The 24,893-nt window shown below is 39.9% G+C and overlaps 1 protein-coding gene across 2 annotated transcripts in view; it reads left to right on the top strand.

Annotated features, from left to right (window-relative positions):
• The window catches only part of ccdc142 (coiled-coil domain containing 142), a 36,596-nt gene that overhangs the window by 2,420 nt on the left and 9,283 nt on the right, over window positions 1-24,893 (top strand). For both annotated transcript variants that reach the window (XM_042419971.1, XM_042419972.1), the window contains exons 2-12: window positions 1,658-1,737; window positions 4,042-4,082; window positions 6,644-6,689; window positions 7,468-7,721; window positions 8,316-8,507; window positions 11,732-12,957; window positions 15,055-15,347; window positions 18,268-18,354; window positions 18,672-18,866; window positions 21,807-21,973; window positions 22,224-22,376. In XM_042419971.1, coding sequence (XP_042275905.1) covers window positions 1,677-1,737; window positions 4,042-4,082; window positions 6,644-6,689; window positions 7,468-7,721; window positions 8,316-8,507; window positions 11,732-12,957; window positions 15,055-15,347; window positions 18,268-18,354; window positions 18,672-18,866; window positions 21,807-21,973; window positions 22,224-22,376 — 2,715 coding nt within the window. In that variant the 5' untranslated portion in view covers window positions 1,658-1,676. The remainder of the gene's footprint in view (window positions 1-1,657; window positions 1,738-4,041; window positions 4,083-6,643; window positions 6,690-7,467; window positions 7,722-8,315; window positions 8,508-11,731; window positions 12,958-15,054; window positions 15,348-18,267; window positions 18,355-18,671; window positions 18,867-21,806; window positions 21,974-22,223; window positions 22,377-24,893) is intronic.

Genomic DNA, 24,893 nt, shown 5'->3' with positions numbered 1-24,893 from the left:
AGTTGTTGCTTGTCCTTAATCCTCCACCGAATCATTCCCTCTTTTTTCACCTCTTTTATCAATGCCATCACAACTGTTGGGCTTTTTAAAGAAACTTTGGACACTCAGCTGCTGTGACATTTTGCATTAGTATGTAGCGATTGCTAAAGCCAGCTAGACAACGAGGTCATGCACGTGAGACCCAAGACAAGACTAGATAATAGCTAATTCATTTGCACACTTGCCACCAACTGGACAGGAGTGTGAATTACTTAAAGTTATGCTTGATCACCCACAGTGTAATGTATCAAAATGACTGACGGCCTTCAGATTTTTCCGTCATTGTTAAAAAAATTCAGTCAGTGACGGAAAATTTTGGTTAATGCGACCTCTGCTCTCCACCACCATCAGCAAAACACCAAATGAGGGAATAGTTTTTGAAGAACGGTATTCCTCAGCCTTGGCATTGATTCTACAAGTCAGCGGAATTCTACTGGAGGGATGAACACCAATCTTCAAAAAGATACTCCTTCATTTGGTGTTTTGATGATGGTGGTGGAGAGCGATGTCTAACACGTCATTCCAAAATCTCCCATAGGTGTTCAATTGGGTTGAGATCTGGTGACTCTGAAGGCCATAGCATATGATTCACATCATTTTCATACTCATCAAACCATTCAGTGACCCCTCATGTCCTGTGAATTGGGGCATTGTCATCCTGCAGGAGACCACTCCCATCAGGATAGAAATGTTTCATCATAGGATAAAGGTGATGACTCAGAACAACTTTGTATTGATTTGCAGTGACCCTTCCCTAAGTGGACCCAAACCATGTCAGCAAAATGCTCCCCACAGCATAACAGAGCCAGCGGATCCCCTCACTGTAGGGGTCAAGCATTCAGACCTGTACCGGTTTTTCCTTTCATTTGTCACCCATCTGTAGTACATTCAAAATGTACTTACATAAAGTACTGCACATAAGTGTCATCCGAAAAAAACGCAAACAGTAAAAAAAGTATTCATGCAGAAAAAAGCCTCCTGTGAGGGTTGTATTGTATTTTATGTTTGTTTTTTATTACTAATACTTGCATTCAAATGCATTCAATTAGCATTTTACTGTTGGTTGAGGTGAAGTTAATTTTAACCACTTTATATAGTGTTAGGTAGTTTAATCTATAACAATGCATCACATTTTATAAATATATTACATATTTTGAATATAAAATCTGAATCTGCAAAATAACCATAGCTGCCAGATAAATGTTGTGAAGTGCAAATACAATATTTCCCTCTGAAAGTGGAATAGAAGTTTGAAGCAGCATAAAATGAAAAGTAATGTACAAGTATCTCTAAATTGTCCTGAAGTGCACTTCTGGAAATCAGCCAAATAGGAAACACTTTTCACCGTCATAGGCCTACTACGAAATTGTCATGTGAAAATGAAATTGGCCGTCAATTATTTAAATGCTGTATAAATAAAATTAAAGAAATGCACCACAAATAACACATCTTATTAATGTATTTGCCATTTCATCAAGGCTTAAAATATAAAGATAATCTTTTAGGTAGCTTGTCCAGCTATGACAGTTTGCTCTATTGAGTCACCCTTCAAAGCATCCTGGCAGTTTTCCTTCAAACAGCATGATACACTAATCATTTCTATGCTGTCTGATCACAGTTGAGCTGCACTGTCTGGGATGGATCACAACAACGCAGAGATACTGAAAGATCCTGGTGGAAAGCCTGGTCTGACAGCAGGTGACATAGACACAAACACACACACACACACACACACACACACAAACTAAAACAATAACTGTGAGGTGAAAGTGCTGACTTTCAGCTTTAATTTAAGGGTGTTTACCGCCACATCATCTGAGCAGTGAGGGAACAGTAACTTTATCCCTTGACTTTTGAGACTGCTTCAGTAAACGTTTTAAACATAACAGCAAGTGTCTTAAGTCTCAGCTCCTCCTATTCTGATGTATAGCTTGTTAGAAAGCTACATAAACCCATAAACCCAATCAATCAGAAGTGTCATTTTTATATTTTTATTCGACTTTGGCTCATGAACATGGTTCTTTTTTTCATACTTTGTTTACAGTTTTCAATTTCACAATGACAAAATATATTGAAAAGTCATTCAAAACACCACAGAGAAAATAAAACACAAAGTAGAACACAAATAATGCAAAAAGGGTGCCAGACAGTTGGAAAGAATAGTGAATATCTTCAGTGGTGGCTAATGCATGACTAACACTGCATATACTGTTTGCTCCTGGTCAATATTTTATACATTCATCTCATTCTCTTCTATTTAATATTTAAAAGTAGACTTGTAGCTGCTCCTCTCACTGAGAATATATTTTAGATTTCTCTTCTATTGTAAATTATTGCTCTTTTATATTATTTAGGAATACTTAATTTTATGTATATGTTGCACCCACGAATCACACTGGACTCAAGATGAACTTTTTTTTTTTTTAAAAGAGAGAGGGATGGTTTTATTCTGAAAGAATAAATGAAAACAAAGGGTGATTTTTGCTGGTTTTCAGTAGCCTTACTCTAGGTGTAACTGCCAACTCATCTGGCTTAGAACAATATACAATATATGGTAACAATCACAGTATTGTATAAAAATCACAGTATCCCAAAAATAACGATACATTCTCTAAACAATTCCATTTAAAATCAATAAACTATCAGAATTCCAATAAACATAAAATAGGTTCATAATAAAGTTTCTAAATGACTAATTCTATATCAAAAAGTAGCCTATTAAAACTCATTCAATGATATGCAATTCTTATGACTAGTATATTTTATAGAAAACAATATACGAACCCAAAGATTACAATAAATTCAATGGTATTACAAATTAATCTCTTTTTTTTATAGGTTTACTAATTACTGAAATCACACATTCTGTGCTAAATACCATTTATCTTATTTGTATTTACAGTGCAGCTTGATTCTGCACTCTGTTTACATTCCATTAGACCATACGTGAATGTTTTCCGCTGCTATGGCAACAAGTGACAGCTGACTTAAGCATATGTTAGTTAGCTTAGCTCAATCGTCCAACAAACAATAGGCCTAACCCATAAAATTACAATTCAACATATTTAAACAAAATCAACAACTACCACCAACAGTTATAGTCCTTACAACCTTAGCTAATATGTTGTCACAGGTTAGACTGTAAAAATGATAGAAATAACAGCTTCAATCCCTGAGGAGTTACGTTAGCATTAGTGATGGTTGCATCCACTCGTATGCAGTTACCATACGTTACAGTTCCCTCCCAAACAACATAACAAAGCACAACACAAACTATATAAACAAATGATCTATTAAGGGTAGACTACTGATAAAATCTCAAGGTACTTAGGTGACATTTACCCACCTGCAAGAGTAAATGGAAACAAACAGTGATTTTGCTGGTTTTCAGTAGCTTAACTCTATGTGTAACTGCCAACTGAAGAACAGCGCAAACCCACAGTTGCTCTTGTGCCTTTACACAAATCAGTAATGCATTAAATTGAATGGGGGGTATCTGTAAAGATACAAAATCAATTTCATATACATAAAATTATGTTACAATTGAGTGGGCAAATACACATAAATACCCTATATGTCACATATATTTTTGCCTACTACACACCACAAGAACACCAAGGCAAATTCCTTGTATGTGCAAACCTTCTTTGCAATAAACCTGATTCTGATTCTGAAAATTACCAACAAATGCTTGTGGTTCAAACACACAGGAGTGGGAGGACATTTTAAGAACTATCCTTTCATTTTCTAACCTTTTATTAACTGCATTTCATGAGTTTCATGAATCAGTCTCAAAACATATCCACTGCCAGGATCTGAAATGTTTCAGTGGAGACAGGCTAGAAGCTGTGAGAGACATTAAGAACACACAACACCACAGAGGACAAGAGAAATGCAACACATGCTGATCTGCATGAACATGTTCATCCAGTGTGACGTTGTTTTTGTTTAGTTTTCGATGCAGTCTGATTAGTGTGGGTTTTGTTTGTCTCTCTCTTTCAGACTGGGAAAACTCTGAGTCGTTCTCCCCAGAAAAGGAGCAGGTTAGTTTTTTGGGGGGTTTTTGTCCTAAAAGTGCAAATGTATATTTCAATCTTTATTACCCCAATCCATCAATTGGTTTCCATACCTGTCTAATAATGGCAATTATTTAAGTAGCTAATAAATATTTTTTTACATTAACACCAGGACTGTGTGAAATGTGAAAGAGGTTTTGTGTATTGAGGACCACAGAGAGGATTATGCCCTCACACAGCAGCTCTGCAGAGCTTTTTAGTAACTTGAAGCTCATAGATTTGGTTGCATAGTTGCACAGATTGTTGCCTTGGTCTCCAGCAGCTGGTAGCTAGTTTCAATGTGTACACTACCACTACACATTTCCCACAAACCTCTTAAATGTAAGTAAGTTTATGTATATGTCACAAAGTGCTTCACAAGAAAAAATGTGGCAACCAACACAAACTACAGACTTATAAAGAGTAAAAACACCATAAAGGCAAGTTTACACATGTGGGTCAAGAGCTGCTTTTTAAAAGTGTCCACAGATCTTAAGTCCAATGGGAGCGAGGAACAACCATGAAACCCTGATCAGAGGATCTTACTGGTGGGGCTGCAGCAGCTCTCAAATGCAGGAAGATGTCTGACCAACCAGAGCTCTATAAGTGACCAAAAGAATCTTGAATTGAATTCTGAATTTGATGGGGAGCCAGTGAAGAGAAATCAAAATTGGTATCACATGAGACCTTTTAGAGGATCTGGTCAAACTCTTACCAGCAGCATTTTGGACTGCCTAAGAGATCCACAGATGTTTTGCTTTGGTAGGAGTCACAATAGTTGAGTCACAATGAAATAAAAGTGTGAATAATCATGTACAAGTCAGCTTGACACGCAATGGCCCTGAGTTTCACAATGTTTCCCCTTTACATGTTAGTCAGGAGTCAGTGTCTGGTCCACAGTGACACCTAGATTTAGTTGGGAAGACTTGACAGAAGAGGAAAGAGAGCCGAGACGTTCCATTATCTCTGGGAGATGAATGGCTGTTTTGTCAGTGTTTAGCTGTAGGAAATAATCTGCCATCTAGTTTTCTAATAGAGTTTAGGCAATTGTGTAAAATGGGTTTTGTGGCTCAAACGTGATTTACAATTAAATATCATCTGCACAGCAGTGATAAATACTTTTGGGAATGCATTTTAAAAATGAAAGCATTCATTTTAGATGAACTCCTAAGGTTGATTGTTATAGGAAAACAGGGCCCTGATAGTTAATGTCAATGTGTTTTGTTTTTTTGGAATCAGGAAACATTCAACCAGTTCTACAAAAGTCTGAAAAGAAGCAGGAAACAACATCAAGGACGCAGATGAGCTTGGTGTCAGTTTGCTGTGATTGGTCACTTCTTATATCAGCATTATGTGGCAACAGTGTTCAGCTTTTTAGCCAAAACTTGTTGACCCTAAATTTGTATTTTAATTCTATTCAATGTTGATCCATCTTTCATAAGATAAAATTCAATTAGACATGGTTTTGAGGATATTACACAGAGGTGCTCCTAGCTACTTTTTAAATAATTTTAGGAAGGTGGGTGAAACTCATAGTCACAGTACCAAAGATAGGTGAGAATTTTTTCCTGTATTCTGGGAACATGGATGGCATAGATTGCCAACTTTTAATTAAGGACAAGTCAAATCCTTCCAGCTTTAAGTCAAAGGCAAAACAACAGCTATTAGACAGAGTTCCTGAATAGAATGATGGTGTCTTGTTTTTCATGTCACTGCATCACACAGCTGTTGTCTCTTAAGGTGTTATGTTCCGTGATTCTATGTTGCCTTTTGTCTTGAGTACAACCCTAAAAACATTTTATCGATTGTTTGTACTTGTGATTCGGTTGTCTATGATTGGTGCATGTGTTGTGATATTTCTTCATGACAGACAGCGAACTCTCCTCATCTTGATGAATGTTTGAAGGTCTGTGAAGATACCTGGGACAATGATGGAAATAAGTCTAGGAATTAATCATTCTGTCCCTAACAATTCTGAATTTTGGGTTTGAATAAACTGAAACCCAAAGTTGGTCTGGCTCTATGCCTTTTTATAAAGCCATTTCATCAAGGCTGAAAAATATTGTAAATTTCTCTTATTGTCCACTTCTAACGCAAACACACGCACACATACCTGCCTGGACAGGTTTTGTGCTTGTTGTAGCTGTATATCAAACAAACAGTCCTAGCATTTTTTATTTTATTGGACGTTATTTGATCTAGAAATTCACATTTGGGTTCACAACCCCCAGTGAATCATGCTTCAGTTGTTTTAGGTGCTACATTGATAACTCTAATAATCCAAAATATCAGTAATTGTGGTTCAAAAGAGAACATGCATACAAAAAAAGAACACATTAATAAGAAAGAATAGTAATAATATTCTAGGTATGTTGTAATAGAGATGAATGAAGATAGAGATGAATGAAGGAAGACAGAAGGGATATACTATGTGTTCTGAAACATGCCTATACCTATATACACACAAAACAAGCCCAAACATATAATCACATTAACACCCATACAACCAATATAGCATATTTACGAATTTTTCCCTCTTTGTCTTTCAGTGGAGATGCAGTTCCTGCACGGCGACAGAGGACCTGACCACTAATGGTATGATGTAAACATGTGACAGCAGCAGATAAAGCAGTCATTGGAAGCACTGTGTCTAAAAACACACTCTCTGATCAGTCTCTCAGCTGCTGCTGCTGCTTCTGCGTGACTATTAAAAGGGCTTCAAGTGCAGTGTACAAACTCAGATCTTTTATTGCACTCTGGTTTTTTTGTACACCTTATACACCCTGGTCCTGAGAAAGACAATATTTCAATTCTGCTGCATGGAATGACAACTTGTTAATGATACTTTTTCACAATACTTTGCTTTAAGAAAACACTTTTTCATTGAATCCAAAGTTCTCAAATGTTAAATGATGTCTACACAGCTTTATAGTTACTCTGTCTAAATAAAATATAACCTAAAACTCCAAGTATATGATTTAAGTGATCAAAGAATCAACAAGATTTTGAATTGGACCATTGGATATTTAATGCCATTTTTCAGTAATTGATGATTTTCAATCCTCAGTGCCATAGACACATTTCAGTTCAGATACCCATAAAGATGTACTTGTAAAAAGAATGTCACTTTTTACTTTATTTTTAAACGCTGAAAATGTCCATGATATTTGAGTAATGTTTTGTCTGCCCCTCTCTGTGTGTGCGTCTTCAGGTATTTATCCAAAGCTATTTAACCTGTAAACCCTCCTTAAAACTAAATCAAATAACTGACCTTCTGACTTGTCTCTTCCTTGTTCGGGAGTTGTCTCTTTTAGTGTCTCCAGTGCACTGAAAACTGCCACACCTTGCTAATGTTAAATGTGTGCCCCTCCAGGTTCTTGGTCACAGAGTTCCATCTCCCGTTCCCTGCAGCGGGCCGAGACTTTACTCAGAAGCACCTTTAATCCCAGTCTGAAGTGGCTGTTCCACGGCCGCAGTCAAGATGAGGAAGAGGAAGAGGGAAATTTTGTTGTTGCTCACAACCTGGTGTCCCGTTCCTCTGCACGTCTCCTGCGTCTGCAACAAGCTCTTCTGACTGTGGCACCACAGTGGCAACTGGTCGGCAGGGCACAGATGGGGTCTCCCCAGGTGGGTTGGAGGGATTGTATGGAAGCTGCATTCTAACAGGTGTGAGGAAAAACCACGAGTGAAAGAAAATGTTAAAAAAAAGGAGGAAATTATTGTCATGAGGAGGTACGCTGCCATCACTTCAATTAAGCCTTACTCAATTTCCAGTGACAACTGCTCTGTGACCCATGTGTATTTGATGTTTAAGCTAAATATTGCAGTCATTCTATTGAAGAGATAACCAGGTCATGTTCTTCTTTTCAGTATTTCTGCAGTATTTATATCAACATGACATACTGTAGGTGAACAATACAGAACACAACACAGTGGGTAATTAGACATTGCTGACCTGACAGAATGTATAAACGAAGACTTCAGTGAACAATGTTAGTCTAAGTGTTGTAATAGGTAGGATCTGAAAGGAATTGCTGTATTGACATGGGTTGGACACAGAGGAGTGCCAACTACCTTGTATGGTTAGATGGGTGTGTGTGTGTGTGTGTGTGTGTAAACCTTTAAAGTAAGCAGTTAATGAGAAGGAGCAGTGTCATAATGTTAACTGTTCTGATTTTTAAATAGTTTTGACCCTCCTCCTCTCTCTTCCTCCTGCATCAGGTCTGTGTTAAAGGCCTCCCAGCAGAGGGCAGTGTTCTCCTCCTGCCTTCCTCCTCCTTCCTTCAGGGGCACTACAGAGCTCTGTGGAGGCTCCTGGAGCAGCGATCACTGCTGCTCTTCATACACGAGTACACCAGGAGGGCTCGCCTAACAGCAGCATACATATCCAGAGTGAGCCAGTTGCTGAACCAGGTAAGGTGGAACTACAGGAATTTCTCAAAGTTTAGAAGCCTCTTAAAGCATATCTTTGTGATATGAACATTTAATCAGATTACTCACCAGATAGGCACTAACTGTGTCTGCTTTTTGGTGCTAGGCAGGTGGTATGCAGTGGGTTTATCAGAGCTTTTTTGATGGAAAAGTTTACCTATGGGGGATGATAAGAGTGGCTAAACTCAGCTGCACAGTAAATGTGTGGTGGTAAGAACTGAAACAATGAACTAAAAGACGCTAAAAAACAACTATGATTTTGGCAGTTCACCATAAATACACCATTTTTTTTCGACATTGCACAGTCATTTGATTCAGTATTAATGGTGCAGGAAACCTGATTTAGAATCATGTTTCTTCTCTCTTCTCTCAGGTATATGTAACTTATACATGCAATCAGAGGTTAAATTAGACTAGCTCACATATGTTATGATATGATATGAAATCATGGTGGTATAGTTTCATGGATATCAGATATCTGTCAGCAGCTCAGATTAGTTGGACTGAATTCTGGATGCTGCAGCTTTACCAAGTGGGGCTTCTCAGATGATCCAATCACAAGTGGACAGCTGTAAGTACAGGTGTGAATGCACCCATTGAGGACACATTGAGATTTGATCACTCAGACCACATTCGGAGGTGGTCTGAGCCACATGTGGCCACATTCTTTTAGGAGTGTAAACGCAATGTGTCCTGGGCCACATTGAAGGAACCGCCTGCTCAACTGACGTCCTCTATTTTCCAGCAGACTAGGCACGGAAAGTGCATCGCTGCCTCCCAGTGCATGAACCCTCCGTCCAAAGCTGTTCAACTTGTTTGATAACAGGATAAAGAAATTCATTATTTTGTTTTGCCATTTTTCATGTGAATTAAAAAAATATAATCCACTTCTCCACTTTCCTGTTTTGCTCGTTCCCCTAACCCATTTCCCTCATCAAATCGACAACTGGAATAGAAATTAAGCCATTAATTTTTTGCTTGTCTGTCTAAAAAAATATTTCAGAAGCTAAACGTTGCTGGATAGTTTCCTCTGTCTTGTCAAGTTGATAACTACAGGTTTTACTGTGCTGCTCGACATAATGAGCTCAGGATTTATCAGGAGGACGGCTGCTTTACTCCAAATAATTTCACTGTATGAACCTGGACTGTGTGTGTAGAACACGGAACATTAATTAATATTAGATCCTGACCAATCTGATGTTAATTGAATATGTTCAGACAGGGCGCTAGAGTAAATTGATAGGATGGGCATTTGATTTTCGTTAGGGGACACAATGCATTGTATATTTGTTTATCCTGTTATCAAACAAGTTGAACACAGCTTTGGACGGAGGATGCACGGACCAGTTAAAAACAACAACGAATTTGGTCTTCGCAAACGGAAAAGATGTCTGTGTTTATTTGCATATAGAGCGGGGCAGTGAGATCCGAACACAAGTGGTCACTCAAGATGCATGTGGAGACACATGTTAATGCCAGGTGTGAACAGGGCCCTTGTTTCCCAGCCAGTTTGTTTTCTACTGAGTCCTGGCTGAAATGTGCACTGCAAACAAATACCTTCTTTTTCTAAGGATGTTTGAATGAGGTCCACGGGATGATTATTGTGAAAAATCCACCCACTTTTCCCCTAAAGTAGTGCTCACGCTGTTTGAAAGGACTCAGAAGTTGGCGAGTCAGCATTCTGTCAATAAGTAGGTTATAAAGGAAATAGTTGTTAATCTAACAAACTAATGCGCCCACACTGAAGTGAAGGAACATGTCACCCAGTGCAGCAGTGTGGCTCATTGACATGTTGTAGTACAAGTAGTTTTTGGACAACAATGGAGGTCTACAGCACAGAGGAATAAGATGTATCAGGCTTTAGATAAACACACAAAACTTGTTAGTAGATCTGTTCATTGTTGATTTTGATCTGTGTGTGAGATTTGTTGACAATAAAAAATTTAGAAAATGGCCAGCCTTATCCTTAAATATAAAAAACTATGGATATCTAAGACTGAGCATCACGCCTTCCACCTAATAACTATTTAAAGCTATTGTGGAAAACTGAAATAAAGAATGAGCTGATAAGATAGGAGGTTTTACCCTGGACTCTGGTGTGCAGAAGCCGTGTTTTTGTTTTTATATGTTTGTATTTCTCAAAGTAAGTTATTGAAAAAGTATCATTTTGGTATCAGCACTGAAACTCAGGTATCCTATCAGCATTACAGTGGAAACTGCTTATAGTGATCATGGTTACAGTGATCAACCACTTATATGGATCAAAAAGCTTGGGACAAAATCATTCCTATACAAATGCTGTTTAAATCATTTGCTTATAGTAATCAAGTCTGCTTTGCTTTTTAAAACTGCGGTAATTATATATTTTTTACCTTACACCCACGATACACATATGATATGCAATTAGTGGCTGCAGCACCGTTATCAGGCGTTGTGGCACATGGAGGTGCGGAGTGTAGGTGTTTATTTGTAACCACCAAAAAATGATGAGACAATCAGAAAATAACGTTTTATTCCTCTCATTCACTGGCCTCATCCACTCTCTAGCTCACTTGACCACTGCTTCTCTCTCTCTCTCTCACTCTCTCTCTCTCTCTCTCTCTCTCTCTCTCTCTCTCTCTCTCTCTCTCTCTCTCTCTCTCTCTCTCTCTCTCTCTCTCTCTCTCTCTCTCTCTCTCTCTCTCTCTCAAACGAAGAGAAATGTCCTCCCCTCTTCGTAGTGATGTATTTGTCATCTTTCATGGCAGTGTTACAGCTCAATCAGTCTGATCGCCGGCTATGGTTGGCCACCACAGCGTTTTGGGTTGTGTTTTCTCCAAAAGCTAATTCTGGTTCAACTTTCCCGCTGCAGGCTGCTGCAGCCCCCACCCCCACAGCCTGTACACACAACCCGTCTGCTTTGGGCGGGTTACCTGAGGCTGATACTGCGTGCACATTGAAATCATGACAGGAAAAAGACGTCTCTCAGAAAAAATGCAGCAGCAAAACAACAAGTGTTTGTCAATTAGATGGTAATCTGCATGAGAAATAAAGAAAAAGAGAAATAATCATCCACTTATAGCGATCAATTTGACATGGACAGATGTGATCACTATAAGCGGTTTCCACTGTACTGTGAAAACATTTCAAAGGATAGCCAGCACTACTTAACCACCAATAATCCTGGTGCTTTTTCACAAACACAAGCATTCTCCTCTTCTTCCTAGAACCCATCCAACTGCTCTTCATTCAGGGTCGGTCTGGGCTCACTGTGTCAGGAGCTCCGGGTTCATCTCAACCACTGGTCTTGCCTGTCCTCCAAAGTGCAGTCTGACCACTATCTGAGACTTGCTCTGATCCAGCAGGCCACGCTGCTGCTAGAAATCAGACAGACTCTGGACTTACTGGGCCTGCAGGCATTGGTTGTGATGGAACATTATGTGCATGCTGTTCTGTCTGCTATAGCCCAGACTGAACTAGACTATGTACCAAGAGAAGTGCTGGAGGATATTTTAGCTGGTACAGACCTGTATAACCAGGCAGTCGAGGAGCAGAGAGCACAGCACAGCACCACCCAGCTGAGGACTGCGATATTACAGCAGGCACGTTATTCCACACCAGACTCTAGTCTTCCAAACAGCAGAAGGTATCACCCTGCTGCCTTCTCAGTCAAAGAGCTAATGAAGATTTTAGCAGTGCATCATGCAGAAATGGCAGCCAAGCAGCTGCTCGACTGGGCCTCTGAGCAAAGCTATCACATCTGTAATGTCCACAGCCATCACGAGGCCCACATATTTTCTGATAACCCCATCAGTCAGGTGTCCAGGCTCAGCTGTGGGACCATCACACTGAGATCTAAGTGGACCTGGGAGCAGCTGCTGCATTCCTACCTTATCTCCGCTGTTAATCCTTACTCCCCTCTGCAGTCACCTGCTCATCACACCAGCCATAAAACCAGGAGTAACTTCCCCAACCAGTGCCAAACATACATATTCCAGACTAATGTGGATGCTTTGAACTCTGATTTTAAAATCTCAAATCTAGAAAAACAGACCAGTTTAGAAAACTGTAAACTATCGCAGACCGTTTCACCCCCTTCAACCTCCCCTCACCACCTTTCAACCCTGCCTCTGTCCGGGTTTTGCCAACAGGACCAGTCCTCTGTAGAGCTACTTTTTCAGGTGCTTGTTTCCTCCAATGACCTGCTGGCTCCACTGGTATCACATACACCTACACCAGAGGGACCAGCTGAACAACTGCTTCCACACACAACAACAACAGATGTACTACCGAAAAATGGAAAGACTGACCCGATGATTTCCACTGCTCCAATCACTGATTCAGTGGTGTTAAGTAGACTGAGAACAGAACTGAACGAGGACCAAAATGTGGAAGAAAGTCAGCAGGAATGGGCTGACCTGGAAACAACAACCAGGCCAGAAGCCACTCCCAGGTAATGTGTTGATGGTAGAGCCACTGTTGTTAACCATCAAATGCTTTGAACAAATTGCTTGTCAGATTGTCTAACAGTGTCAGAGACCCAATTTCTGATGACAGAAATTAGACTCATTCTTAACTTGCAGAAACAGACAAATCACATCCACTTCATGTAATGATCTTTTCTTCACTCTGCATACATTTTTCATCATTTTCATATTCATTCTTCAACAACAAAGTGCAAAACCATTTATGCCTTCAAGGAGAGTATGTCTGAAAGTGTGTTCCTTGATCCCCACTTGAATGATTTATTGATTGTCACACCCCAAATTATACTTTCCTTCTGCATCCCATTAGCCCAGATGGTCTGCACCAACTGTCCATGTACAGCCCAAAAGTTGTGACCACGCAGACTATGCGCTCAACAAACTCATGTGAACATGTCTGCCTACAGACACCCAGCATAGCAGAGATAGAACTGCGCCTATTTTGCACTTAATCTGCCCCTAAAGATGGCAGGCTTTTCATCTCGCTTTCCAGTGGGGCCATTTTGACTTTAGATGTGTTCAAATGACATAAAAACAGGTTCATTTCAAATATACCCCAGCATCAACAACATCTTATCCAAATAACTTTGGGGGACTTGGTAATTATAAGTCATACAGTAGCCTTCAACGAAGTACCTATGAGTCATGGAGAGGCCTGACAGCAGCAGAAAGAAAATATTTGTGTGTTGTGTTTTTGGCATGGCCAGTCATCGGCTAGTGAGAAATCTCTAAACACAACACAACTGATGTGATTGTCACCATGCATCAATATTACCATCAGTGCCTCATTCTTATTCTGACATTAGAAAGCAGTGCATAAAAATGCTGCCGCTTCATTAATTTTAATGAGGCCAACAGAGGTCCTGATGCAGATGCTTTAGCAAAAAAAAGAAAAGCCGAGTTGTCCAGCAAGTTGTACTTGGCTCAACTAATATGACATCATCCAGCAGTAAAATCAAGGATAAAGTGACTGTCACCATGATAACTTTCTAGAGTCTCATAGCATTATAAACCACTGTGTAGTGTTTTGACATCTGATAAACCCTCAAACTCATGTGTCTGTTACTCAAACTGGATTACTGCATCCCGTCCACAACAATTATTCAAGATTCAAGAGATTTTACGGCCATTTGCACAGTCACAGGATACATGCACATTGGAATTCTTGTGTGGTTCACCAAGTCAGGTCAAAAAAAACAAATTTACAACAAATTAAAGTTATTTTTTTTTAAAAGAATAGCAAGGTCAGAGAGATATTATTTACAACAGTTATGGACAGTACTTCAACAATTATTTACAGAACTTCTAATGAAGAACTGGAGCAGCAGTTGGAAGGAGGTATTGCACATTGAGAGAAAAACAGATATCTAACCGGCAAGGATATTGCACCACAGTGTAGCAGCAGTGGCAATGCAGCCCCTTGTGTTTTTAACACAGTGCCATTTTTGTTCTGAATGCCTGATAATGTCAAAAAATCCAAAGCATCCCTAATATTAGGAGAGTTAAGCTGTCTGGCATAATAGTAGGTTCAGATGAACATATGTTTCTCTGCATGTTTTTCGTAAGCATGAAAAGAGTCATAAATCATGAAATACAGTGTATACAGCAGTTTGACAAAAAACATGTCACTCAAGATCCACTTACTGTATTTATTCTGGAGCTTTCACATATAGCTTTTATTTACAAATGCAGAACAAATACAGACTGAGGCAAAACAGGGTTTACAGTGTAGGCCTATTACCAGCTGATGAAGGTCCACTGATCTTCTCTGTCACATACACTTATGCTGAGATGAAACAATAACTTATCTTTGGCAGGAAAGCATTGTTGCACTGAACGCCATGGGTTTAACAGTTCAGGAATACTTAAGATCTTAGCAAATCATTCAGTGACGTGGCCACTTGTCACCTCACTCAACAGTGATGTCATGTTAAATTACACTATACACCACTAGTGTAGAGAGCCTGAATATTCAGCTTATGTTATGTTTCTCTTTAGGTGACCACAATGAAAGTTGCAGGTACTCAGTCCTTGTGTGATAACTGCAGACTGTTTGTGTCGTTCAGCTCAGGTTTTGGAAAGGATGGAGACCCAGAAAAAGAGGTGACTTTGGGAGCAGAGGGGACGCCAGACTGGGTTTGTCGGCCTCGCTCGGTCCAGTGGTCAGACCTCGGTCAGTCGCTGGTGTTTGCTGATCTGTTTGAACAGTACCGCACCCTGCTGTGGACTCTCTGCAGCAAAGCCTTGTGGCTGCAGCTCCATGTCCCACCAGCAGGAAACACTGCTGGAGGCATCACCTTCCATGACAATCACAGGAGGTTCCAGATCCTGCACATGATCAGTCAAGCTTCAAAGACAGGTAAGATGATGACGTCCAGTCTAGTTAACAGTGTGTAGATGATTTCATATAGCATATCTTACAATACAGTCACCTAAATGTGCATTACTTGTTTGTTCATGTGTCTTTCATTCATTATTTGTTCACTTGATTACTTCCTTTACACCATGTATAGTGTTCTGCATGCTAAATAGTATCTAAAGCTTGATTAGGTGTTTTTTGTGGGAAAATATGAACATTTAATTTATTCAACATGATATAAGAAAAGCATTTAGTTTAATTTAGCAGTCCTCAGACCTGCCTCTTCTGATCTATAGTGTACTGGGCAGTACATGAGTGCAAAGTTGTGTTGCTTGTGAAGTGATGCATCTCATTTGTTTGTAAAGATAGTAATGATAAAACAATGTTGTTACCATTCTGCATGTTGTTACTCTAGCAAATATAGAAGGATAAGTAGAATTTGTATTTAGGGCCTGAGCACGAAAGTGCCAGGGGCCCAAAGGTCCAAAAGTAGTAAGTATTGTGATTAGTTTCACAATTGGGTTTGGGCATGGCCCATCAGCTCTGTAGTGCCCCCTTATTACTTTTAGCATTTTTGAGGTGCCGGGGTGCTCGAAAACTCATGAAACTTTGAACATGCATCGAAAGTAGCGTAACTTGATATCTGATACGGGTCTTGGGCATGAGTGTGGTAAAATGGCTTGAGGGCAGCCCCTAGAAAATTTTAAAGTCAGAGCCCCTACCTTAAAATTTGACGTATATGCACAAAATTTGGTAGGCAGATGTAACATCTCCAGACTTTCAAAAAGCCTCTTGGAGCCATACCCTAAGTACAACAGGAAGTTAGCCATTTTGAATTTACTTTGCATTTTTTTCACAAAATGAAGCCATTGACAAGTGTTATATTTGAACAAAGTCCTCCTAGAAATTTAACCCAAGCAACTTCAAATTTGGTAGGTTACATCTAAACACCCTTGTGATGCTAAATTGCAAAGCTTTATAGTCTTCATGGATGATAAGAGTCCCGGTCTGAAGACATATAAAGGCCCATATTGAATCATAGTAATAGAGCCACCTACTGGCAACAGGAAGTTATAGGCCCCATAGTTTTACTGTCTACTCCTAGCAGGTTAAACAGATCCATCTAAAATTTGGTCAGCTAAGTTGTAAGACCTTCATGATGCTAAATGGTGAAGCTTTTGAGTTTTCATCAAAAGCTGTTCCCATGGTGACGAATTATTTGCCATGAAACAGGAGTTTTCATTATACGCTGTTGCCGTGGTGACATGGCGAACTTTGATGTTTTGCCATGAAGCAATTTAAATGAAATTTACATGAGGTGGTCTGCACATGATATACAGCAACATGATGCATAGTTAGTGGGAGTTCTCTAGCGCCACATCATGGACACAGGAAGCAATAGTTACAGACAGGTGACAAATTAAAGGAAAAACCAGTACAGGTCTGAATGCTTGACCACAACAATGAGGGGATCCTGTGGCTATGTTATGCTGTGGGGTGTGGGGGGTGTTTTGCTGGCATGGTTTTGGTCCACTTGTCCCCTTAGAGGGAAGGGTAACTGCAAATCAATACAAAGTTCAAGATTCAAGATTTAGTTTATTGTCATTTTCTTGTGTATTTGATACACAAAAAAACGAAATGCTGTTCCTCCTAGTCCACAGTAGTGCAACAACAACAGAAAGGATAAAGAAAGTTCATGTCTCAGTTGGATGTAGACAGCTCTTGCATGTCAGTGAGTGACCAGCACTGATGAGGGAGTTATATAATCCATTTTGCTGTCCAGAGAACAAACATTAGGCAACATGATTGTTGGAACTGCCGGTTTGTATGGGTTAACAGTAAGCCTAGCTTGCACTCCTCCACGCTTGCCCAGCTTCCATGTCTTGTCCACTGCTTTCAATGAGTTAGCACTTAGCAGTTGACAGCTTGCTAGTAGTTTTGATTTTAAAAAAAAAAATACATCCACAGATGATATTTCCTCTTCTGTTCTTGCTGATTAATGCTGTTATCTCTTCTTTTGAGTCTTTTCTGAAGATTATTTGAAGGTTATTTTGCAAAATGTCCCACTTTTTAGTGAAGTTGTTCTGAGTGATCACCTTTATCCTATAATGAAACATTTCTATCCTGATAGGAGTGGTCTCTTCCAGGATGACAATGTCCCTATCCGTCAGGCACAAGGGGTCACTGATTGCATTAATGAGTAAGAAAATTATGTGAATTATATGCTATGGCCATCGCAGTCACCAGATCTCACCCCAGTTGAAAACCTATGGGAGATTTTGGACCAACACATCAAACAGCACTCTCCACAGCCACCATCAAAATGAGGGATTGTCTTTTGGATGAATGGTGTTCATCCCTCCAGTAAAGTTCCACAAACTTGTAAAAACATTGTAAAGGCGTATTGAAACTGTTCTGGTGGCTCATGTTGGCCTAACACTTTATGTTGGTTTTTCCATTAATTTGTCACCTGTCTGTATCTTCTATCTGCAATGTCCAATATTCATGAAAATGTATATCCATGTCAGTTGCCTTCTGGTAAATGTATTGCTACATTAATATTTCACTTACGTTGTATGTCTACTGGCAACAGGAAGTGAAGCCTAAAAGACACATAGTTCATCAAATATATACACAATTACCAATATGTCACCTCCAGCACCAGGTACTGCACACAGGAAATAATATTTTATCCATTCACAGTGTATGATAGTGACACCACTGCTGTCACTCCCTCTGACGCGTTAGATGTGAGGACCCATTCATCGCTGCTTGCAGCTTTAATTATCTCTTGTAATTGAAAGATAGTAAATTGTTGGACTTTATTTACATTGTATCTGTTTCAGAGTTTCAAGGAGAGGAGAAAGAATGCAGTGTACTGTGCTGTGTACATCAGATTTGTGGGTTTGTGTTGTTGTAGATCTTGTTCCAATTGAGTGCAGAACCATGCTGGAGGACTTCAGTCTGCGTCTGTTAGTCAGCACAGCATATGCTCAGTGGGACTATGGTTAGTATACATACACACACACACACACACACACACACAAAGACCACACACTGCGCTGTGCAGCATTTTTATATTTGATGTTACTGCATGTTAGATAACCGGTTATCACAAGACACTCTGTATTAAATCACGAGCATAAAACCTTAATCTGGACATCAGAACATTACACTGCATGTTTTGCATGGAAAGTGTTACATCAATAAACCTTGACTTATGGATAAACAAACCATTTTTCACTATATCAGTGAATATAGTGACTCCTTGTTGCATTATTTTCATCATGCTGTCTTTCTCTCCTTCTGTCTGTCTTTCTTCAGTGGTGTGCAGAAGTTTAGGTTCAGCTCTGAAAGATAAGTGTCTCATAGATGTAAACCAAGGTAGCAGATGTATGACACTGTCATCTAAGCAAGATGGAAGTGTGATGATGTCAGAGACCATGGAGCACTTCCTGCAGTTGTCCCCTCCTTTCCTGTCCTCCCTGTGCTGCCATCAGTCAAACAGCAGGGTCCCAGGTAAACAGACAAACTCATACAGGCCATTTACAAATTTAAACTTTTTGCACAGCATAACTTACACCAACACACCACATACACAATAATGGCGCAGGTAAGCTGCTGTTTTTCGACAATAATGTGAATATAGCTGACCTCAATCCTTTTGCCTTCCAATAAGAAGGCCCTGAATGGAAATCCATCCTTGACGTTTAAAAACAGTATGTGTAACAAACTAGTTGGCAGTGGCTTTATTTTGGTTGACGATAGACAATTGATCCTTTTTTGATTAGATTTCTTTGATTGACTTTGATTGATCAAAGTTTTTTCACTATACACAAATTAGAGCTCACTTTGATCAGCTGCTCCAGATTTCATTCACAGTACTAGTAAGTGATACAGTACTATACACTAGGGCTGGATAATATCGTGAACAGTAACTCCTCATAACCCCATAAGTACCTCATAACTTTACTCGAGTACAATTACTTGAGTCAATGTACCTAATCACTTTCTATCACAGCCAATTAAATGGAAATTTGCATTGTTTACAGTTGTTCCACATGCATAGTGTTGCAGTTCATCCAATCAACTTCCGCTCAACTCAAAATTGTAATCTCCAGATATTGCGTATGAGGTGTTTAGGGAACATTGGTAAATTGTAGCATCTACCGATAGCCTGCCTGTGAGGCATTTAGGGAACATGGGTAAATGATAGCGTCTACTGATATCCTGTGTGTGAGGTGTCTGCACCCTGAAATTGAAGTAAAGTAAGGATGTCCTGATTGATCCACAGGCTGGAAATCAGGATTAATCAAAGCATTTCAGCTACATGTTTGCTCCTGGAATGACAGCTGTCAAAATTGCCCCACTGAAGGTACAGTGATGCATGGAAGTGAGTGACGGAGACACAAAATATATAAGAACAGCGATCAATAGTTTCAGTTAGCGTAATTGCAGTATATGTCAGTGAACAGCAGTGAACAATGTGAGCAGAGTGTTTGTTTCAGTGGAATTTTGCAGGTCAATGACACTCCTACATAGATATCAGTAACCTAATGTTAGAGTCACGCAGGAATATGAATAACCATGTTTCTTTTTTTTAATTTTCTTTTTTTTTTTCAGTGATATACCGTTTTGTGATCACCTCTCTTTGAACATTTGTGTGCACAGAGATAGCACTCTCAAAGAAAACACAGTAATGAACAGAAAGAGCAACATCAGTCACCACATCCTTAGAAATGTTCAGACCCTTGGAGATGATTAGGTCCAGAGTGTGGCCCCTTGATGTGTGTGGGCTCTGTCACATGCTGAGTTAGTCCATAGTTATCAAGAACACAACACAGTTCTTCACTCATCAGTCACTCTGTCCTGGGGGTTGTCAACATGGATGTTAAAATCACAAACAACTACACAGTCAGAGTCAACACACATTATAGACAGCGCATCTGTAGGTGAACAAAACAAATGATTTTTTTTCCTCCATGGGAAAACTTCAGAGTAGAGGGGAAGCATACAGAGAACTGCATGTCCTTTTGGATGAGCCATTCGCACACATTATTAAAGGCATGTCACATTTCTTTAACTCCGGCTGCTAAATCCTGTCAGATGAATATTGTCTGTCCCTCATGTCAGCAATCCTTTCTCATTGGACACAGTGAGAATCCTCAGCTGTTCCCTCAGGTTGTGCAGCTTGATAACTACTGCACTGGGTTGGTTGGGTTTTGAAGGTCCTATGAGCATGGTCAATTTTAACGATTCCCCGATAAGTCTACAGGTCCAGCAGGGTGCATAGCCAGCTCTCAAAAAGCTTAACTGACTGTTGGCCCGCTGCAGTTTCTGGAGGTTGTAAATTAAAATATTGTCTCTGCAGCTACGTCCCTCAATTTCAGTGCTCTCTGTCAGGATGCGAATTTTGGTCTCCAAGTCCATCAGCCTGGACTACAAGGCCACATTGTCCTCTGCTGCTGATACACGGCTCTCAGCTTCAATGGTGCACTTTGTGTTAGACTCCAGTCGTGGGACTTTTCCTGATGGCCTGGCAGGCCCGTCGCAGGCCGCGGATTGTTTTTTTTTTTTGTTTTTTTTTGTTTTGTTTTGAACACTGAACGCACTGCCCTGCACACTGTGACAGCCAGGCACAGTAGAAGGAGGGAGAGAGAGAGAGAGAGAGAGAGGGGGCGGGGGAGTTGGCAGTTACACCTTTCCTTTGGCATTTAGTGTGGCTAAATGACTTAACAGCAAGAAAGACAGTGGAAAAAAGAGGAAGAGAGGAGCAGACAGGGAAAGAGAGAAAAAAATGTAAATAAACGGGCTAGCTAGCTCACGTTTGCTACCTAGCTAACGTGGCTAATGTTACCAATGCGTCATCATTGTCCCCTGTCTCGGTTAAAGCTGCCAAGAAACTGGACAATCAAAAATAAAAGTGGTAGTTCCCTTTCTAATTTCCTCAAAAACATTGATGGCATAATTGGCATATCTAGTCTAGTTAATGTGGTCAGTATTATTTGAAAATTCATTTGTTTTGGTGACAATTTCCGGATAAATGAAGAGCAGATACGTAGCACCACAAAGGTGCTGCTGCAGCAGGGTAGAGAGAGAGAGCTGAACAGATAGCAGATAGGACCTGCCTATATAGATTCAGCCCACTAATCAGCATGGCTGCCTGTCCTGCCAGATGATCAACAGGAAACACCAAAATAAAACAGGATTTAACAGCATGAAAGCCACTCACTGGAAGTTGATTTTGACCATTTTTAAGGGTATGACACGAAAATAAAAATTCATTCATTTTTTCATATATCATTGGTGTTTCTTGTAACAGACCAGTTACATTTGTTTTTTGTTACAAAACCCTTAAAGCACTCTGTCTCACAGTTTTAATATGGAGCCAAGTAGAAACACTACAGTTTTAGGCTAATTACAGCCTGTCTCTCTCTCTCTCTTTCTCTCTCTCCTCAGGTTGTTTTAGCCTCCTCCCCTGCAGGTTCACTCTCCAGAGGCAGGCTGTTAGTTTGGCGCTTGCCACAGTGCAGCTGTCTACAGCCTGGGTCATGTCAAAGGCCTACCAGTTCCTCTCCTCATGGAGCCTCAACAAGTTCCTGCTCATTACACAAGGAGACCTCAAAGTAAGTTACTCATTTCAATATATCAGCCAGAACTTGTATATGTTTATTATCGATGGAGGATCAACGACTGACCTGATACAAGCATGAATAAATATGTGCAGTGGCGTCGTCACACCAGTCACTTCGGAGTTGTATTTCTGGCCACCAGAGTAGTACAGCCCAATATTCCCCCACATTTTAGTCCTGCCTTCGAACCAACATCAGATTAATAAAGTGTGTTTGTGCATGTGTTCTTTCTCTGTCTCGGCAGGTGCTGAGAGAGTCAGTAGACATGATCGTGCAGCTGACGAAGTCCCTGATGATGAATTCAGACAATGACCATCATTCCACTCTTCATGACCACAATCAGCTTCTGCTGAGGCAGCAGCTCAGAGCACTTGACAGGGCTGTATCTGAGCTACAGGTGACATGGTTGATTGATTGTCCAACAACATTAGAAAGCTGACTTAGTTTTGTTGTGAGGATGCCATCTCAGTATTTCAGATTGTGTGGATCAGAAACAAGAACAGAGATCAGCTATGTTTACACATGGTTGATGAGAGGCAGAGATGATGGGTCTCTGCAATGATGGATCACACCAAAATTGATGGACAAAAAAGGGATCTTGTGATCCTCAGGTCAGGAATGAACTTATACGGCGTGGAGGCGTAGTCACATGACTTTGTCTCAAGTCATCAATCTGATGACTTTGGACTTGACTCAATCATAAGAGACTTGCAACTCGACTTGGACTTTAACACCAATGACCCTTTGTTAAAACATTAAAATGTATGTAAGTGTGTAGATATAGTGAAAAGTAGAAGTGTGCACAGCTCCAAATCTTGAACACTGTATTGGGTGCATGGTTGTGGCAACGATCACAGCAAACAGAATACCGGCACACACACACATCGATGGTCTTGTATTTATTGTAGGCAAAAACAAACATGTTTCATCTAAAAGCTATCATCAGCATAATCAAAACCAACAGAAATGTCAATTTATAGAAATAGGTGAGGTCCAAACGCCAACAGGCAAAGAGAATACATTGCATAATAGGATCCATCTGTGAATGAACCGCCCAGATACAGCCTCTCCTAATGAAGGAGGGTTCTCGTGGTGAGACAATATCAGAAAAACAATCATTAGTGTCACAAGCTGAAAGATAATGAATACATAACTGATTGCCCAAGCAGAGAATTTATATTAAGAGCCATACAATCCAGTTGGATAAATGAAGATATACATAAGTGTAAAACAAATTACACCAAAACATTACTGAGAAATATCATACCTAATATACATACTGTTGAGACTGGTAGGAGTGCGTTTGGTTATTAGCAACAATTCGTAATTATGAAATCAAAAGATTATTAATATAAATTAATAATTCGGGCACCAACTGTTAAAGAACCTCACACGGGTGACACAACTGTCCAATCTGTGAGGAGCATGGTTGGTTATTAGCAATAATCAACAATTATCAGAAACAATTATTAATTATAAAAATTTGTAGAATTATTAATTTGAATTAATAAATACGGGTCACCACCCGGAAACTGGGACCAATAACCAAACAAGGTAGACTCATAAAAGAGTTCACCTAGAATGTTCATATCTTTCAGATATCAACATTCACAGGTGAACAAAGAAGGGTTGAATTCAAGCTCTGACTCCTTCAATCAGCCACTTTTCATATTAAACATATTAAACAAAATAATGACAAAGGACTTCTCGTTAAAGATATAACAGTGTTTATTAAGCCTAGCAAAATTAACAAAGTTCATGAATGCTTTGATCAATAAACAACTATTCTAAAATCTAATTCTACCAAAACCAAACAAACAGCTATGTACAGGGTTGAATACATGTAGGTGAACGCGTGTGTGTGTGTGTGAGAGACAAGATGGCGACGTCATCTGGCGTGATGATGTCGAGGGTTTGGGATGGACGTGACTATGGGAGGAAGTCACCTCGGTTAGACAATAGCAAGATGGCACCACCTGGTGGTCGGCGTCTTGCACTCACCCAATTCCTTCCACATGTGTCTGATGGCAGATAACGATGGATAGAGCAGCGCTATATCCGACATTATCTGACCGTCAGATGTGTAAGAAGATGTGTATGTATATGTGCGTGTGTGTGCGGGTTAGTCGCAAGACAGGGAAGAAAGAGGAGGGAAGCGACCGTGAGAGGGAGACAAGCGGTTCCTTTGTCCACAGTGAGCGTGTGTACGGACGGCAGTCTGTAAAGCACGTTGCCTGGTTTTTGATCGACAGAGCCCGGGACGCATTGTGTTTACACTACTAAATGAACATGGCCACATGTGGCCCAGACCATCTCTGAATGTAGTCTGAGTGATCGGATCTCAATCCATCCTCAATGCGTCTCAAGTGTGTTCATACCTGTACTCAGAGCTGTCTACTTGTGATCGGATCACCCGAGATGGATGTTAATGCCAAGTGTAAACAGGGCCTTTGTGTGACCCAATGGTTGAGGCCCAACACATACATTGACACTGTATATGACCTTGATTGAAGAAAATTAGTAATTTCATAATCATAAAATTAGTCTATGCTGAAAACTGCCCAAAATGCACTAATAAATGCTAAATGTAGCAGGAGGACTCAAAATACTCAGTAAATAGAAAAATAAGTCACCTGAAACAGGATTTGTCTATAATTGGGACATATTGCATGTAATGAAATTAATTTAGAGCTCTATGACACTGTTCAATAATTTGAATTTTTTCAAGAGGGCATTGTAAAATGTCTGAAAAAATGTCAAGAATAAATACACCTACACAATCTAAACATCAAATCTGCACAGAACTGTCATCAAACTGGCACCAAAATGGCTTCAAAGCTGCCACCAATGGTGCATCAGTGTAAATAAAATCCAACACTGATACAATCAGTTCAACTCATCAGCTAAGTAGCCT

This window comes from Thunnus maccoyii, chromosome 8, assembly GCF_910596095.1.
Source record: "Thunnus maccoyii chromosome 8, fThuMac1.1, whole genome shotgun sequence".
Lineage (NCBI taxonomy): Eukaryota > Metazoa > Chordata > Actinopteri > Scombriformes > Scombridae > Thunnus > Thunnus maccoyii.
Note: the sequence above shows the minus strand (reverse complement) of the source record. Positions and strands in the feature narration are given on the sequence as shown.